The sequence below is a fragment of the Urtica dioica genome, chromosome 4, assembly GCF_054948205.1.
Source record: "Urtica dioica subsp. dioica isolate 48M chromosome 4, U.dioica_male_clone48M_v1_H2, whole genome shotgun sequence".
Taxonomy (NCBI): domain Eukaryota; kingdom Viridiplantae; phylum Streptophyta; class Magnoliopsida; order Rosales; family Urticaceae; genus Urtica; species Urtica dioica.
In genome coordinates, this window is record NC_142759.1 from 4,781,814 (window position 1) to 4,799,344 (window position 17,531).

At 34.3% G+C, this 17,531-nt stretch overlaps 2 protein-coding genes across 4 annotated transcripts; one reads left to right on the forward strand and one right to left on the reverse strand.

Moving 5' to 3' along the window:
• The first annotated feature begins 3,964 nt into the window (after window positions 1-3,964).
• LOC149399552 (alpha/beta-Hydrolases superfamily protein) lies at window positions 3,965-8,321 on the forward strand. 2 transcript variants are annotated; one of them, XM_089611553.1, is made up of 5 exons: window positions 3,965-4,413; window positions 5,326-5,736; window positions 7,671-7,760; window positions 7,855-7,925; window positions 8,019-8,321. In XM_089611553.1, the coding sequence occupies exons 1-5, from the start codon at window positions 4,144-4,146 to the stop codon at window positions 8,164-8,166; spliced, it is 990 nt and encodes a 329-aa protein (XP_089467679.1). In that variant the 5' UTR covers window positions 3,965-4,143; the 3' UTR covers window positions 8,167-8,321. The 2 variants fall into 2 exon arrangements, with proteins under 2 accessions (XP_089467679.1, XP_089467680.1); XM_089611554.1 differs by having other exon boundaries at window positions 3,967-4,413; window positions 7,858-7,925.
• LOC149399553 (sugar transporter ERD6-like 4) lies at window positions 7,760-12,218 on the reverse strand. 2 transcript variants are annotated; one of them, XM_089611552.1, is made up of 19 exons: window positions 11,715-12,218; window positions 11,565-11,627; window positions 11,383-11,472; window positions 10,873-10,932; window positions 10,728-10,793; window positions 10,546-10,611; window positions 10,367-10,442; window positions 10,155-10,219; window positions 9,969-10,061; window positions 9,781-9,864; window positions 9,602-9,686; window positions 9,466-9,512; window positions 9,304-9,366; window positions 9,147-9,206; window positions 9,001-9,066; window positions 8,847-8,906; window positions 8,606-8,720; window positions 8,385-8,516; window positions 7,760-8,154 (listed from the first exon to the last, which is right to left on the reverse strand). In XM_089611552.1, the coding sequence occupies exons 1-18, from the start codon at window positions 11,922-11,924 to the stop codon at window positions 8,404-8,406; spliced, it is 1,482 nt and encodes a 493-aa protein (XP_089467678.1). In that variant the 5' UTR covers window positions 11,925-12,218; the 3' UTR covers window positions 7,760-8,154; window positions 8,385-8,403. The 2 variants fall into 2 exon arrangements, with proteins under 2 accessions (XP_089467678.1, XP_089467677.1); XM_089611551.1 differs by lacking the exon at window positions 7,760-8,154 and having other exon boundaries at window positions 8,219-8,516.
• Between the last annotated feature and the right edge of the window lie 5,313 nt (window positions 12,219-17,531).

A 17,531-nucleotide genomic window follows, 5' to 3' on the forward strand; every position in this document is an offset into this window, starting at 1 on the left:
GTGTTGTATAGCGAGTACAGTTAGAGTTCAACTCGGGCAACGGTAGCGGTGATTAACGGAAATTCCGCTACCATTTGCTTATTTGACGACCATCGGAAGCCGTTTATAGTGTGTAGCGGAAGCGGAAGTGACACTTTTGTGACAGACATAGCAGAAATGGAGACCGCATAAGGTTTTGTTACCGTCTCGTACCGTTGTGAGGAGTTGTGCACGTGAATGTGTATTGTTGCCATTTAATTCTTTAACTTTGAATCTCATCCCTTCAATTTTTGACCGTTTGAGCAATCAAAGGCTGAAAAAATGTTGCCGCTTTTTATCGTTTGAGCTCAAAAATTTATACAATTTTTTACACATTCATCCCTCTTTAATCTTTCACTATAAATACACACATTCTACACAACATTTTCACACCACATCAACATTCTTGATTCTCTCTACAAACTACAATTCTCTCTACAAATATTTTATACACAATATATTTGATTTATATTATATAGTTTTGATTTATATAAGTATATTATATACTTAAGTTTTTATAAAATTTATATTATAGTTTTGGTTTATATAAGTATATTATATTTTTACAATATTTAAAATGCACTACTGGCGAAGATTACGTTGCACACGATCATCAAAGGGGTGGAAGAGTTTTACGAATTTTTCAGGCGTTATGAAGGACAAATTCAAACTCCTCTCGAATCGAGTCCACCCCGAAACACATCAACGAGCAAATGAATGTACCATGAAATGTGGCATTTTGTTCGAGGTGGGAGTTTGTCTCCAAGATCGTCGCCACATTCAACAACCTCTCGAGAAACATCTAAACATGACGAGATCCGCTTTACAACTCTCAACAATTCGCCTCCATGAACAAAGACGACCTCAACTTGTTGGCATGATGGAGACAACACAAAAAACATGTTCCCAATAATGGCCAAGATGGCATGAGATGTAAATTCGATCTCGATTTCAACGGTTTTATCCGAATCCACATTAAGTAGCTCGGGTCGCATCATTGACGATCGTAGACAGAGCTTGAAACCCGAAATGGTCGAGAAATTGACTGTTTACAAAGACTGGTGTCAACATGAAAAACGTGCTCAAGAAACACGTGTGAACATTGATTTTATTAACAATTTTAATGTATGCCTCAAGAACATGACTATTCATGAGGTGTAATTTTATTTTAATGTTTATATCATAATATTGTTGCAATGTTTTACCTCTTTTTTTGTTTTAAAAAAATAAATAAATAAGTGATTAATAAAGATGGAATTCAGTTTACATATTAGCTCTTTTTTTTTAAATTTTTTACATTTTAATCCATTTGATTTACCATTTAAAAATAATTTTTTAATTAACAAAAATTAGCAGAAATACTAATTTCCGTTAAGCTTAACGCTAGTATCGTTACCGTTAAGCATCGGAAATGAGTTTAAGGTCTAACGGAAATACCATTTCCATTAACATTGGAGTGCTTTTTAATGGTAACAATATTTTCGTTAACCACCGCTGCCCATGTTGAGTTAGAGTTAACCTGCAAAAGAGAAGTCAAGTTTTACGTTTAATTGGGAGTTGCATTATTTCGTCTCAACGGAATAAACATTTGAAACTTGGGGGAAAAAGATAATACGGAGAATTTGACCAACAAAATGTGGCAAAATATGGAATTACCGAAGAATGGAACTCGTTTTTCATCTAATATATTAAAAAGAGAATTATACGTGTCTCAAAAACATTGGCAACAAAATTTAAATATACTGAATGATAGTCTCATTAGCTATCCAACACTATCTCTACATTCGTGTGATCACAACTTGAACTCAACCTGATCCCGAGCTCTTGAGCGAGACCCCTTACAAAGCGTTTCCATTCTCGCTAAAGTCAAAACATATTCGCTGTTTACAAGTACTAAGATATCGTTTACCATTACCATTACCATCTCGTAATTCTGAATTTACAGTTAAATCGTGTACCACAAAGGCATTTCACTGGTATTTAGGAATTCATCAACTATATATATATATAATAATAATATATTAAAATTTTTCGTGGTTTTTGCCGTTTTGTTGTTGTTTGTTGAAACCGGTACCCCTAGTGTGTTTTCTGCCGAATTCTACGTGAAAATCGTAATATCTCAAACCATGGCTCAAAGCACTTGTACAGAATAACTCTAGCTGAAGAGCCTAAAGATACAAGTTGTTCTGAGCTCTCCCAAAACATAAAAAAGAGCTCAAAACATAAATTTTAATTTTTTTCTTTCCCAAATATATAAAGTCCTTTCTACGAGCAACTAGGTCAATAACGATATTTATGTAGAATCCAACTGCCAGTATACACGTTGGCACAGTGACGGAGCCAGAAAAGCCCGTCAGGAGGGGCTAATTTGAAAAAAAAATTTCAGGGGGGCTTGATTGTAAAAAATTTATAAAAATTGGGCCAAAAGTATAAATTTTCAAGGGAAAAAAATGTAATTTTTTTTAAAATGGGCAAAAAGTGCAAAACAATTTTTTTGAGGGGGGGGGGGGGGCCTTAGCTGGTTCCGTCAACGTTGGTATCATTCCGTGAAAGAAAGACGTCAAAGCCATTGGTTCCAATAGATATATTTTCTTTCCCAGCATAAAAAACTTCATACAATGCATTGATTTTTTTTATTTATTTGATTTGATTGAATACTGTATTATATTGGTGCAACAAGCCAGGCAGAGTTATAAGCAGGGTATTATTAGTTGATCAAACCTAGCTAACTTGAGAAAATAAAAAGGCATAAAATATATTAAACTTAAACTAGTCATATTCATGTTGCAAGAAACTTAGTATATCTTGAAGATTTAGAAATCAATTTTTGTTGTAAATTGTAAGCGGTTACTTCTTTAGTTCACTGAAATCAAATATTAAAGTGATCAATGATATTTCTTGCAAGAAACTTTAATGTGTAGACTTGGAAGATCTAGAAATTAGATTTTTTAGCTGATAACGACTAGATTTTTTAAACCGAATCAAGCTGCGATTTTAAGTTCCACATAAATTTTCTTCTTCTGACTTTATAGATATATACATAGAGAGAGAGAGGTTAGAGCGATAGTTTAAATTAGAACTTCCTATTTTGCATCCATTAATTAGTTAAAAAAAAAACCTGATGGTTGGGCTAGATCTTATGAAAGCTGAACTTTATTAATCTTTATATATATATATGGTTTCTTCTTATATATATGGTTTCTTCTTATATGTCACAGTTAACAAAATTTAGACCTCACACACGAGGCAAACGCAAATACTTGCTTGCAATGGGAAGTTCAACTTTTCCACTTCAAAAGAAAAATAAAAGGGCATACAAACATGTTACATGCCCAACTTGTGATAAAATGTTGAGTGAAGGTGACTTTATAATTTAAGTGGAACAAAATGAAAAATCATTCAAGGTGGTAATTATGATGACAATTATGTTACCGTGCGCATTCTTATAAATATAATTGGATATACTTAGGCATTTAAAAGACCACTTGGCAAGCATTGATTTTTGTATATATATACATTGTTCCGGAAAGGATATCGCCTGTACTAATTTAGAAGATATAATAAAGATATATAGCTCCAGAAGAATATTAATCCAAGGGGGCAAAAATGAAAAAAAAAAAAAAATCAGAAAGAGCATAATATAAGATACATTGGTCATATAATTAAATTTGGACTAAAAATATTAAATAATAAAATAAATTATTTTAAAAAGATATTTTTAGAAATTTGGATTTATTTTTATTTTAAATCAAAACATAAATACCATTTAGTAATCATTATCACGATAAGAGAAAAAAATAACTATCTTGTCCATGAAATGTGCACGTTTCAAAACTTGCCGATTTCCACTCATGATATCATTGAAATTGTCAACCAAAAAAAGAGAAAAAAAAAAGGAAAAAAAAGATATCATGGTATATAGTACATCAAACTACCACCTAACATACACCAAACCAAACCGACTAAACCCCAAGTATTTACAAATTCTCTTTAAGAACCCTCACTTGCCTCGTGATCTTCATCGCGTCCAAAATAGGCCATTACGTACACTCTTCTTACCATATTGTCACACAAATAAATTATTCACAAGAATAGAGGAAGCAGAAAAGAAAAAAAAACCCGGAAATGGTGAACCTTGTGGCGGCACAAAAACCAATAATAAAGTGCCTAATGAAACTGGCCGGAGTGAAACCCCACACGGTGGAAATCGAGCCCGGAACAGTAATGAACTTTTGGGTCCCATCGAAGAGCTTAGCAAAGCCCAAGCCCAAGTCCAAGAAGCCCAATACCGAACCCGATCCAAAAAAGGCCGCCAAAAAGGTGAAGCCGAAAAAACCGGCAGTTGTTCTCCTGCATGGCTTCGCGGGGGAAGGAATAGTGACGTGGCATTTTCAGGTACGCATTATGTTGAACACTTTTTTATGTTATATATATATATATATATATATATATATATATATATAAATACCATATTCCATATGAGTGTATAATTGTTATATCATAAGCTTTTGCACCCAACATCAGTTTTCGATAAAAAAATAAAATAATTTATTCACTATATATACATATATCTGAAAATTATTCAGTCTCTCAATAATTATTATATACATATATCTTGGGCTAACACCGGTCCGCCACTGTTCATACATCAATCTTAATTATAGGTATGAAAACGAGTCAGTTGCTCGCGCGTAGTCACGGGTTGTCACTCATTTATGTATGTGAAATTGACTACCTATTTGATTTTAAAAAATATATATACGTATATATATATATATATATATATGGCATTTTAAGTATTTTTTCTGATATTTATTTGAACGTTTAATTAAGGAAGCATATATGGTTGATGAGAAATGGAGAGGCTAAACAAAATATTCTATTAAAGGCTCAGATGTATTTATAAACATCTATAAATAAATATTTTTTTATATATATTTTACTTAACATGATAGAGAGGTTTTTTCTTGTGGGCTTTGAAGATGACAAAATTTTCTGCCAAATATTAGTGGGATATTAGTGTCCAAACAAATCTTTGATGTTAGAGCACCTTACAAATATTTGTAATAAGCAGACAACGACCAAATCAATCTAGTAAACTTTGAATGGGCAAAAAATTTTGTAGTAAGAATTATTATGAAACAAAAAAAAACACAAATAGTGCAATATTGAGTGTGTTCAATTTTTTTTTTTTTTTTTTTCGCTCAAATATTGAGTGCGCACACTAATTAATCAGGGAGACTTTTCTTTATTTTATCGTCATAGGATAAAATATGGTAAAAAATAATGTGCGAACACACGTGGCAGGTGGGTGCGCTGAGCAAGAAGTACTCTGTGTACATTCCAGACCTGATATTCTTCGGTGGGTCTACGTCGGAGCGGGCGGAGAGAACGCCGGCGTTCCAGGCGGAGTGCGTGGCGGCGGGGCTGAGGAAGCTGGGCGTGGACGAGTGCGTGGCCGTCGGATTCAGCTACGGCGGAATGGTGGCCTTCAAGATGGCGGAGCTCAACCCCGGCCTCGTCCGAGCCCTCATCGTCTCCGGCTCCGTCAATTCCATGACCGGTTCAGTCAGCCAAGCCACTCTCACCCGTCTCGGCTTCCAATCCTCCGCCGATCTTCTTCTTCCCACCACCGTCGAGGGTCTCAAGGCTCTGCTTTCCGTCGCCGCCCATAAGAAGATTTGGTTTCCCGATAGGATTCACCGTGACTATCTCCAGGTACGTACGTCATACATAATAATGTTATATTGCTTTCTTCTTCTTTTTATTTTATTTTACTACCTAATACCACTACCAAGACTAACCAATGGAGGATTGATATGTGGATAGTGACGTGTATTTTGAATATATCCAATATATCGTGTAATATCGATATTGATATTGACGAGTAATTTTTTTTTTTTTTTTTTTTTTTGAGGCCTTCGACTATTTTAGAATTAAAAACGAGCCAGTAAAAAATAAAAAAAAATTGAGGGGGTCACATGACACATTGACACCCTAGGTCTCAAAATTCCTTTAAAAAATATAGAGACGAGTAAACTTCAGAATTGTTTTTATTGAAAAAAAAAATATGAATGTGTTTGTGCACGCGCGTATGAATATGCATGCATAAAAAAAATTGTTACGTTTAGAAAATTAAAATTAAGAATTTCAAATTTCTTATACAAACATTAAAGATAAATATATAAAACAAACCTTGATAGATATAAATAGTGAAGTTAAAAACGTGCAAGTTTGATCATACTGAAGCTGTCCGTTAATCATGCTATGACATGATTTAGGAATACCTGTACTTAAATACATTTGTTAAGACTGTCGTAGTTGTACTTACCAATAACAAGTATGTCGATGATTTATTTTACGGAGATACCAATCGTATATGCTAATGACTTACTAAGATATTCAACCCTCGCTAATAAGTAGTTTTGAGGCAGTAAACAATAATTGAAAATATTACTTTTTACTATATATTATACTTGTTAAATTAATAGATAATGATCAGTGTCTCTTTCACTTATAGACGAGTGTTGCTTTTATTAGTTGATAAGTTTTTTTTTTATCTTACTTTTATTATTTCGTGTGAATGGTTCACACAAAATAGAATATGGGAATTAGGTAGAGAGTCGGTACCGATGATATATAGTGTGTTGTTGCATGCTCATTTTGACAGTTACAGGATTCTAAATTATGATCGCTTATTTATGTCATTTTCATGAATTTGATCAATCAAATAATAGAAAGTTACTGGCGATCACATCAAACCAGAGTTTTATATTGGTAATTACATCGCGCCAAATAATCCCTTGTTTTATACTTGGCGAATACAAAATTGTAGTCGTATCAAATACTAGGCCACCCACAACACCTAAAAATAGCCAACTACTTGTTTTTGTAGTTTGTTTTTTTGTGTTTAATTTTTATTTTATTTCACGTTTTTGTAAAAGAGTTCATGTCTTTGGTTTGCCGATGGGACAATCGTTAGACGTAATTCAAACTTCATCCTTAGTAGTCTAAATTCTCACGGCGCCCAAACGACTTGCCAAATAGATGACAAATGAGTGCCCTGTTTATATTATATAGACAAATAATGGCATTTACTCGTTGATTAATTTACAGCATACAATAATAGTCAACAATGCACCCACTTATCAAGTGCCACATATTCTGCTTAATTAATATTCCCCTAAAATTCCAAAATATTATGTTTTTTTTCGGGAACCGAAATTATTATATTCCTTCCGAATATCCAGAGTTGATTCAGTTGCTCATTTCAAACTAATATACAATAAATAAATAAAAGTGCTTGAAATTATAACGTCAGTTCGCGATTGGTATTTGATTTTATTTTATGGATATTTTGGTTTTTCTTGTTCTACTTGAATTTTCGAATTTCCGGACTTTTATTAATGAAAATTTTCCGATCTCTTATGAGAATTCTACAGAAATAGCATATAAAAAATGGAATTCCCCGAAGATCAACAATTTCGCTCGATTTTTAATTTGTTTTTTTTATTCAGAATCTTGCTGAGTTTGCACAAGGAAACGAAATATACGGCTGTTTTCATCAGTTGATATCGGCCAATTATCGAAAAGCCCGCGAAACCAGAATTTTTAATCGGAACTAAGGTATTCCTGTCCATGACCAATCACAGGTGATGTTCACCAATAGGAAGGAGCGAAACGAACTTCTAGAAGCTTTAGTGGTCAGTGAGAAGGACTCAAATGTCACACATTTCTCACAGGTGCATAAACTTTGAAATTCAATTTCTTTAAATGGACTGTTTACACTAAGGTTAGCAATAATTGGTTTCTTATAAAACATACCACTTTTTAAAGCAGAAAATACATCTCTTGTGGGGCGAGGAAGATGAGATTTTCAAGAAAGAGCTTGCCCAAAGCATGATGGAGTATGTTCACTCAAAACAACTAATACCTTTCTAATCTATCTTAGCACTCAAGATTTAGAAAATAATACATAGATGTGTCGTTTGTCTTCACAGGCAACTCGGAGAAAACGTGACGTTTCAGGGGATAAAGAAAGCAGGTCACCTGGTTCACTTGGAGAGACCATTTGTGTACAACCGATTCCTAAAGAAATTCCTTGCTTCTCTGAACAATGATGATAGCTCGAAGGCCCTGCATAAATGAACTTGTTTACATTCTTTCTATACGTAGCATTGTACCGAATCGATGACTGTAATTTCAAAGGGCTTCATATCCCATCTTTTTCTTTTGTTTGAAATGACTGTTTATTGTACATTATTCTGTCCACACATTATTCAATGACAGAACGCTTGGCATGACACACACACACACAAAAAAAAAAACTACATTATAAAAAATAAAAAATAAATGAATGCACGCACGAGCACAAAATAATAAATTTCATCTGAAAGACTGTTGAATTTCCTCTAGAGTCCTTCCTTTGGTTTCGGGGACCCAAAGTGCAGCGAAAGCCAGCGCAAATGCAGACACGACGGTGTAAATTGCGAACGTCCCTGTAGATAACCAACAAACAAACCTTTTGTTGGTTTTACTTGGAATATATAAACGTGTAGATACGGGATATGCAAAGGAAAAAAAATACCTCCGCTGCTCCAATTCAGTAGCAGATTTGCGGTCATTGTGGTCACAAACGAAGTTAGCCAATTAGCCAACGTTGCGACACTTCCAGCGAGACCCTTTATATTCACTGGGAGAATCTGAAAGTACAATTGTTTTATAAATATATTTTTTTATACGGTTATTTTAAGCACAACCACCGTCTTATTTATTTATTTTTTTCAAATTTCAGAGCCGGATTTTATAGATTTGAACCTTTTTCTTACCTCGGACATTATGATCCATGGAATAGGTCCAAGCCCCAGAGAGAAGGAAATCACCATTGCCTTAATAGCAAAAAAAAAAAAAAAGTTAGTTTCCTTGAGAACACAAAAGCACATTGAAAAATTGCTCGAAGACAACAGCAAAAAAGAGACGTACCACAAGGCCAACAAGGGACAGTATTCCCATGGCAGAAAAGAGAGACGAGTCTTTTGGTGCGGACGACTAGTAAAGGAAAAGAAACTTATTAGAGACACGTAAACATTCAAATATTGTATTTCAACATGAAGGAAATAAAAACAGACCTCCAAGAAAAACGCAACTGAAACGATGAGTAAGCCAATAGTCATTCCGCACGCTGATATCTGCAGATTTGAAGCGAATTTTGTTCACTGTTCTTCATCAATTTTGGTACTTAAATAAATTACTACAAAATCTAGCCCAGTGAAATATTGAACATACAATGAGAAGTAACCTCCGACCGGCTTTGTCCAACAACCAAGTAGCGATCCCCGTTGCGATAACCTAATAACGAGATCAAAATTATAAAACCACCGGTGAAATTAACGTCACATTTTTTTCTTCTTCTTCATGTTTAGCATGACAAAGGAAGGTTATCTTTACCTGAACGGCTCCGAGTGCACATGTCGCTGCATTGCTTGACGAAATCCCTATAAAAAGGTTGAAACTGGTTTAGACAAATCTTCCACCATTTATTTTTTTTATGAGAAACACCTCAAGAGATTGATCTGATTCTGACCTGCGGTTTCAAAGATCTTGCTTGAATAGAATAAGACGGCGTTGATACCGCTGAGTTGCTGAAGCACTAGCAATCCAATTCCCACCTGTAGTTGGAAGCAGATTTGTGTATCGAGAATATGGAAATGATATATAAAACTGACGATTTTATAAATCGAGGAAGGATTAAAATTATAGTACCCCCAAAGGGAACCAATATCTTCTTCTCTTCAGATCTGCAAATCGGATTGCAGTTCTTCTGTTTGAAGATGAAGCCACAGATCTCTGCATGAAAAAAATAGTCAATCATAGTATGTGTAACAAGATTGTAAAGCAATTTTAAAAAAAATTATACAAGTTCTTCATTTATTTTTTTATTTTTGTCTTACCTTGATATCGTTCACTTCTGCAGAGATGTCCGTATCAAATCCTCTCAAAACTTGCAAGGAAGCTTCGAAATCTTCTGTCATTCCCATTTTGGCCTAAACGACCAAACAGTTAAAAAATAAAAAATCAGCAGGGGCGTATTTACATCTGACTCAGCATTGATGGAATGGTAATGCCGAAATTCTTACAAGCCATCGAGGAGATTCCGGAATGAAAAATAAGCCCGGTATCAATATCGTACAAGGTAAAATCCCTGTAAATTAAAAAAATAGTTACAAAAAAACTATGATTCAATGAAATCATAGGGTGTGCTAAGAACATTATCCAAAGCTAAGAACTCTCTATTGGTGAACATATTGATAAACAATATCAACAAAATTTAAGTCCTTAAGAGACTGACCTAATACAGCGAGAAATCTCCAGTTGACGAAGAGCCCCAACAAATATGCCAGCAATATTCCAATAGTCACTGAGAGCTGTTCATTTAGAAAGAAAAAAAACAGAATCATTTCAAAAAATTAAATCCAAGCAAAGATGAAGAGAACACCATTGAAAACAATGGCTGAACCATTACGAGACCTGGTTTACAGCTCCCAAAGTTCCTCTCATCTCTTGAGGAGCAACCTCGGCAATATATACAGGTACCTATAATACAAATAAAAGTTTCACAGATCAACACAACCCATGTTGTCACTACAATCTTAAAGAGTATATTCGAAAACAAACCAAGGTTTATTAAAAAAAATAAAAAAAAAAGTTACCACGTAAGAGATAATGCCAACTCCGAATCCTTCCAACAACCGCCCCATGAACAAGAATGAGACATCCTAAACGAAGATTTGACAGATTTATGCACCGACGATGAAAATAAATAATAAAGTTTCAGGTATGAGTAAAGATCATTACTTTTGCGAACGATATTGCGAGCCATCCAATAATATTAGGGATCGCGGCAATCATCAGTGACTGAAACTCACGAGAAAGAAATCAAAGTTGTGAGGTAGAAAAAATAAAAAATAAAAAAAAACCTGAAATGTAATGAATAAGATATTACAGATTTATATCATAAATTTCTGATCATACAGAATCTGGTCCATCCAGTGTCGTAGGAATCACACCACTATTTATGTAATTAATTAAAAAAAATGGGATTGAACTGTTAATTAGCTGTTTAATCATCTACAATAAAACAACAGTATGTATGATCCTTCTAACGGTCCTGTAATTACTTTTTATGAACTAAAAATTCTCAAAATGAACTACAAATGGTTATACTTCAATCCCAAGTAAAAAATGGCAGCCGGATCAAATCAAGTACAGAGATTCAATTCCCATTTCTGATACTAAATATCGTCATAGATTCTCTTACTTTAATAACTCATCAGAACAACTTAAAAAAAAAAAAACAAAACATACCCCTTTTCGACCAATATATTCAGAAATCTGACCACTGGCTATAGCTCCAACCATAGCTCCAACATTGGACAAAGAACCAAACAACGAAAACTGTGATAATAAGAAAAGAAAAAAAAACCGCTTAAAAACTCAATATTAAAACAAATGAATTGATAGATTGAAATCCACATGTATTTATATACCTCGGAAACAGAAAGTTTCAGATCGTTAACAATGGCGGACTGCGTCGGAGAAGAATAACCACACTGAAAACCGAAAACGGAAACTCAAATTCAACTATTACATCGGAAAAAAATAATCAGAAAACAAGATAAAAGGGATTGATGAAGTACAGTGAAACCGAATTGGATTGGACCGAGAGCGACGATGAGAACGCAGAGAACAACAGAGACGGAACCATCGCGAAGGATTTGAGCGGACGAGCCGATGATACTCGATGACTGCCTCGAACCCATACCCATTCGGTACCAACTTCCGGTGTGTATGAACGGCTTTCGAAGACCGTCTCGTCCATCGTTGTCGCTCTCATCTCTGAAACTCATTTTCGCTCTCTCTCTCTCACCACCACATGTGTGATTATATAAAGAAGAATTGGGGTTAGAGAGAGCTCAACGTTGGAAGAAAATCCAAGAGAGAGAGAGGACAGAATTGTGTTAATTTTTATAAGATTATTCTGGTGTGTGTGTGTCAATACATGTGAGGGGTACGAGTTTTGGCAAAGACGTGTAATGGCGGTTCTAGATGTTGGCTGATTTTGGGGAGTGAATCATAGACCAAGCTTTGTCCTTTTGTGTAGCGAGTTTCAAAGGATTGGTCGAACTTGAGTTATCCATATTATTGCTATTTATTTGGAATAAATCAACTATTGTATCCCTTGATTTCAGTGGAAACCTTTAAATAAATAAATAAAATTAAGTCCAAAGAGCTTCAAACCTTAAAAACAGAACAATTTTTTTTTTTGGTTGTTTTTAACCGAAATTAATTTATTAATTCTCGCTTAATAGTTAATAGTTTAGAAAGATAACCGGCTGGTTCTTGTAAGTAACGTTTATAAAAGAGAGGAAGAAAAAAGTTAATACTTACAACGGTCATAAGAAAAAAGAAAAAGAACCTCTGTTTACTACGGTGTCTAAAAAAATCTTAATAATTTTCTTTTATTATTATCAAATTAATTTAACCAATTTCCTTAAATTTGCTATAAAAATCTTTATTTTTTTCTTCAATTCTTCACATATTTATCCCCAATTTATTTACATTATCTCAAAATTTCATACTCTCACTACCAAAAATGAAAATGTATAGCACGCGACAAATACAGGAATTGAGAACGTTGATGTCACTGTCACACAATTTCACGATTTGCTATGTTCATTCAACCAACAAGAGAGAGGCCTGAAGCTTTAGTCTAGTTTTCTTTTAGTACCTGGTTGGTAGTTTGGATCAGTTTATGGATTTCTATAGTTTGAATTGTGTTAGTGTTCAGTCTGTGTTTAGTGCATAGATGTTGTTTGTTCTTTTAGAGAAAGATAGGTGGAGAGGTTTAACCTAAAAAAAAAAAAGGTTTTGGTGGACAAGTTGGTCTTATCTTTCTCTAGTCAGATTCGGTGTGCCTCGAGTGCTCGAGGTTGGCGATGGTTTTGAATGCTTGCCTGCTCGAGGTTGGCGATGGTTTTGAACGCTTGCCGGCTCTTAGGTGAGTGCTCTTGCCCGCTCAAAATATTGCATAATATTTATGGGGATTGAGGGAGTTCGTTATTGAGATTGTAATTTCGTTCAAAGTAGACCCTTACCTCTTTTGTTTGCTTTGTTGCTTCTCATTTTCAGTGTAAAACAGTTTATTGTTTGAGGGTCCGATCTCTATTGTTATCTTTGTATGGCTGATGCCAGTTCTATCCGTTAATGAGAATTTTCCGTTAAAAAAAATTGTCCAGTGAACACTACTAGCAATGTTGTACAATTTTGAAGTCCACATATGTCTTGTCGGAGAGATTGCTCTTACTTAGCGATTTACTAACACGTATTGGGTCGTAGCCAATTAGGGTTTTGAGTTTTCGAAAGTATTCTTATTTTGATGGTAAATTTGTAATATAATGGCTGCGTTTGGTTGAGTAGTGATAATTAATATCATATTTTGAATGATTGAGATTTGGATTAATTCGGAAATAAATTAATTTTACAACATTTTAATTAAGATTTTATTGGTGATGAGATAGAAGTTTTTGATATAAGTAATAGTTATATCAAACTAGTTCGCTTTAAGGCAATATACATACTAATGTAATCTGTTGTCTAGGAATTTATTTTGGCATGAATACTAAACATGATAGTCGATAGGATTTCCAAAAATCTAATTAACATCATATACATACGCAATTGATGGAAACATGATTAGTTCAGAAGTCAATGTTAATCAAGAAAATTTTATGCTACGGAAAAAAAGGTGATTCGCTGATCATTGCAATAGATCCTAAAAGATTGAGGATATTTGGCTAATTTTGTTTTTATTATTAGCCATAATGCTAATATTAGACGGAAAAATTAATAGACAAATTATTATTAATTAATTAAATAATAGTAAACAGAAGCCAATATACAAAATATGTAGACATGAAATACAAAGAAAAATGAATAAACTAAATAAATAAATCGGATATCACCAAGAAATCGGTTAAAGAAGGGAAATGGAGAACATGTCGAGGCTTGTTCGAAAATTTTCTTAAATTGTTATTGCTCTCTCATTGGGTGCTGGAAAACATGAGCAACCGCCTCCAAAGATACAACGACGTACGAGTTGAACAAACCATCACCGTGTTCAACTCTAGCGAACTTGAACGAAGTGCCAGAAACTACCACCAACACAAGAGAATTGAGAGGAAAGTTGGAAAGATAATTTTGTGTGTTCAGTGTATGCTCCATCCCTTGGCCAAGCTTCTTTTTATTCTCCTTCGAATGAGAACATGCCCCAGCCTTTTATAGGCTCCTCAAAAACTATTACAACGTTCATCATCAATGCTCGACAACGCCATAAGTTCGTGATGAATTCTAATGGTTACAAACGTAAAAAAAAAGCTCCATTATAAGTGCACGGTTATTATCATCCTTTTAGTCCACTTTAACAACCAAATTTTTTCTGTAACATATTAAAATTAATGAAAGAATTTAGCCCAAAAAATTAGAGTTCTGTCAAGCCCAGCTCGAGTCGCTAGCCCGACCGGACGGCGGGGCGTGTATGGTTGACTTGGGGAACCCTTGACCCCTCTACAAAACTGGATCACCATTGGGAACAAAGACAGAGCCAATGTAGGCTCAGGAGCGGCTCAAACCTCCCCTAATTTATTTTTACACTTTGGACCTGTTTTTTTTTAAATTACATTTTTTGCCCTGAAAATTTACAAACTAGCCCCCTAAAACTTTTTTTTTCAAACTAGTCCCCCTTGAAGTTCGCTTCTTGCTCCATCCCTGCTTGGCTAGATCGTTTTGGAGGCATGGCCGAGCGGTAAGGCAGGGGACAGCAATCCAAACACTTTTGAACAAATTAGCTATATAAGTTCACACATTTGTCTATTCTCATTCCATGTGGGACTCTTATAAATCAACAGTCAATCACAACACAAACAATTCCTTCACAATTTTTGATGTTTTTCAACACATTTTGGGCATCAATTTCTCATTCATATCTTAGCTCCAATTTAGGCAAATAAATAACCGATTTTATACAGAGACGAAAAAAATAAGAATATGTTCCAACTTTAAGTCTCGATGAGTGGACTCTATTCGAATATTTTACACAAATTTGTCAATAAATAATATTAAATAATCTTTAATATTATTAAACGCGCATTTATTCCAACATTTTTTATCCCTTTCCTCTATTGTTAACATAAACCCGCAAGATTTTCTTTGACAACTAAATTTGATTAGGAGGGACAAAAATAAATAAATCTTATTATATCAAAGTATATTCGCTTGGTCTATTGATATTTTTAATAAAGTACAAACCAGAATGATACCTGTTGAAAAGTTCACGACCAGGCATATGGTTCCATGATATATATATATATATATAATTTGTATCTTGTCTCAGTTCTCTGCAAAAAAAAAAAATTTCCAAGTCAAGTGGGTACTTTAACTTATATTACTTATTTTGCTCTTATTCGGATTTCAGAGACTTTTTATTAAGGCTGTATTTAGTTTTAGCCAAGGAAAAAAATGCCGTTTTCGTTGCCGTTTCGAGCCTCCTGATTTACGGAAAATCGTCATGCCGATGGAATTTCCAACGGAAAAATTGTGGAAAAGAGCAAGTAAAATGCCGTTTTCAAATGCCGATTTCCATGGAAAACCGACGTGCCGACGGAAAACCGAACGGAAATAATGTGGCGAAACAAACACATAAATATATATATTTTTAAATGTAGTTCAAATTTAAAACACTTCAAATTATACATATCTAGCATAAATGTTCCATTTGTTCATGAAATAAATATGTTTCACAACCATATAGTTACAATATTAAAAAAAATGTATCAATAGAATCCCGATGGACGTCCCGATTGGATAAAACTCGGTTGGTTTTCTTGAAGCTCGCAATACTGAGACCAAGTGAAATTTCCCTGGTACGATTGTTGGAAGTTTTGAACATGTCTGTCGTAGTCGGCTTGATCGTACCCCACAGCTGTACTTATCAGTGGGCATCCCGGTGCACATTCTATTCAAAGTTCAAACTAATTTAATTTCAATTCAAAACGTAACAATTTCAATTCATAATCTAATTTAAACATGCAACAAATTTATTTCAACATGTCAAAAATTTCTATTCAAAGTTCAAACTAATTTCATTTCAATTCAAAACGTAACAATTTCAATATATCAATAAATTCATACACTTAAGTCTTAAATAATTTCATTTCTAGCATATACAAGATAAAAATTAAACACATAAACTTACTTAAAAACAGAAATAAAACTTGAACTTCGGTTTTTTCAGTCGCCGGAAAATTCAAGATTCGCCGGAAAAAATGGTGTTTCGCCGGAAAATTTCAAGGTTCGCCGGAATTTCACCAAAAAATCTGGAAAAAATATATATGATAGATCGTCACATTACAAACAACTTTCATGAAGAGGATTATATGAATAAAAAATCAAATTACTCAAGAAACTGAAGGTGCAAGTTTCAGAATCTAGGGTTTCCAAAACGACTTGGAAATTCCTTCAAATCGGAGGAAATTCGTCGACATCTTGTTGATTTATACCTTCAGCGTGACGAAAATGGTGGAAACTCGCCGATCGCCGTCGAATTCCTCCGACACCCACGTTCTCTCCTCCACAGCCGCGACTCTTTTTTTTTTCTTTTCCTTCGAATTTCTTCGAATTTCCTGGAAATGAAGATGGTTTTATACAGAAGTTGGAACGACATCTATCGGCATTAAACGACAGAAACGAAATGTCGTTTCTTGGAAATTCCAGCGACATCACACATGGAAACGACAAATGTCTATTCCGCTCGCCGTTGACCCATGGAAATGGAATTTCCAGCCGAAATTCTGGGAAATTCGCCGGCATTCAGTTCCTTGGTTTTAGCTAGTCTTTCATGTGAGATAGAGCTGTTAGTTTTTGTAGCCTAGTTTTTTTACAGCAATTTGGTGAGGTTAAAGCCGAAACGCAAAGAATGACAAATGGGCAGTGACGGAGCCAGAATTTCAATCAACGGGGGCAAATTTGAGAAATATTTTTAGGAGGGGCATTATTGAAAAAAAAACTTACAAATTTGGGTAAAAAACATAATTATTAGTAAAATTTAGAAGTAAAATTATAAAAAAGTATAAAAATTTGGGATTAAAAAATAATTTTCAAAAATTGAGGGGGCATTGACCCACCCTAGCCCCCACCTGACTCCGTCACTGCAAATGAGTACCTTATTTATAGGATTGGGACAGAAGAAATACTGGTGGTTTTAATAAATCATTTTTTTAAACCTTCATATCAAAGCTGGTACTTTTCAGGATGAGAGATCATTTTTTTTTACTGTAAAGAGAATTTATCATAGTGCATAAGTTCTCTTGTTGGCCGTGTATCAAAGTATGTATCTCCCATTTGGTCTATCAAGGGAGTAGAATAAATATTTGTTTGGGTTACAACGTTTCTGTTTGTGA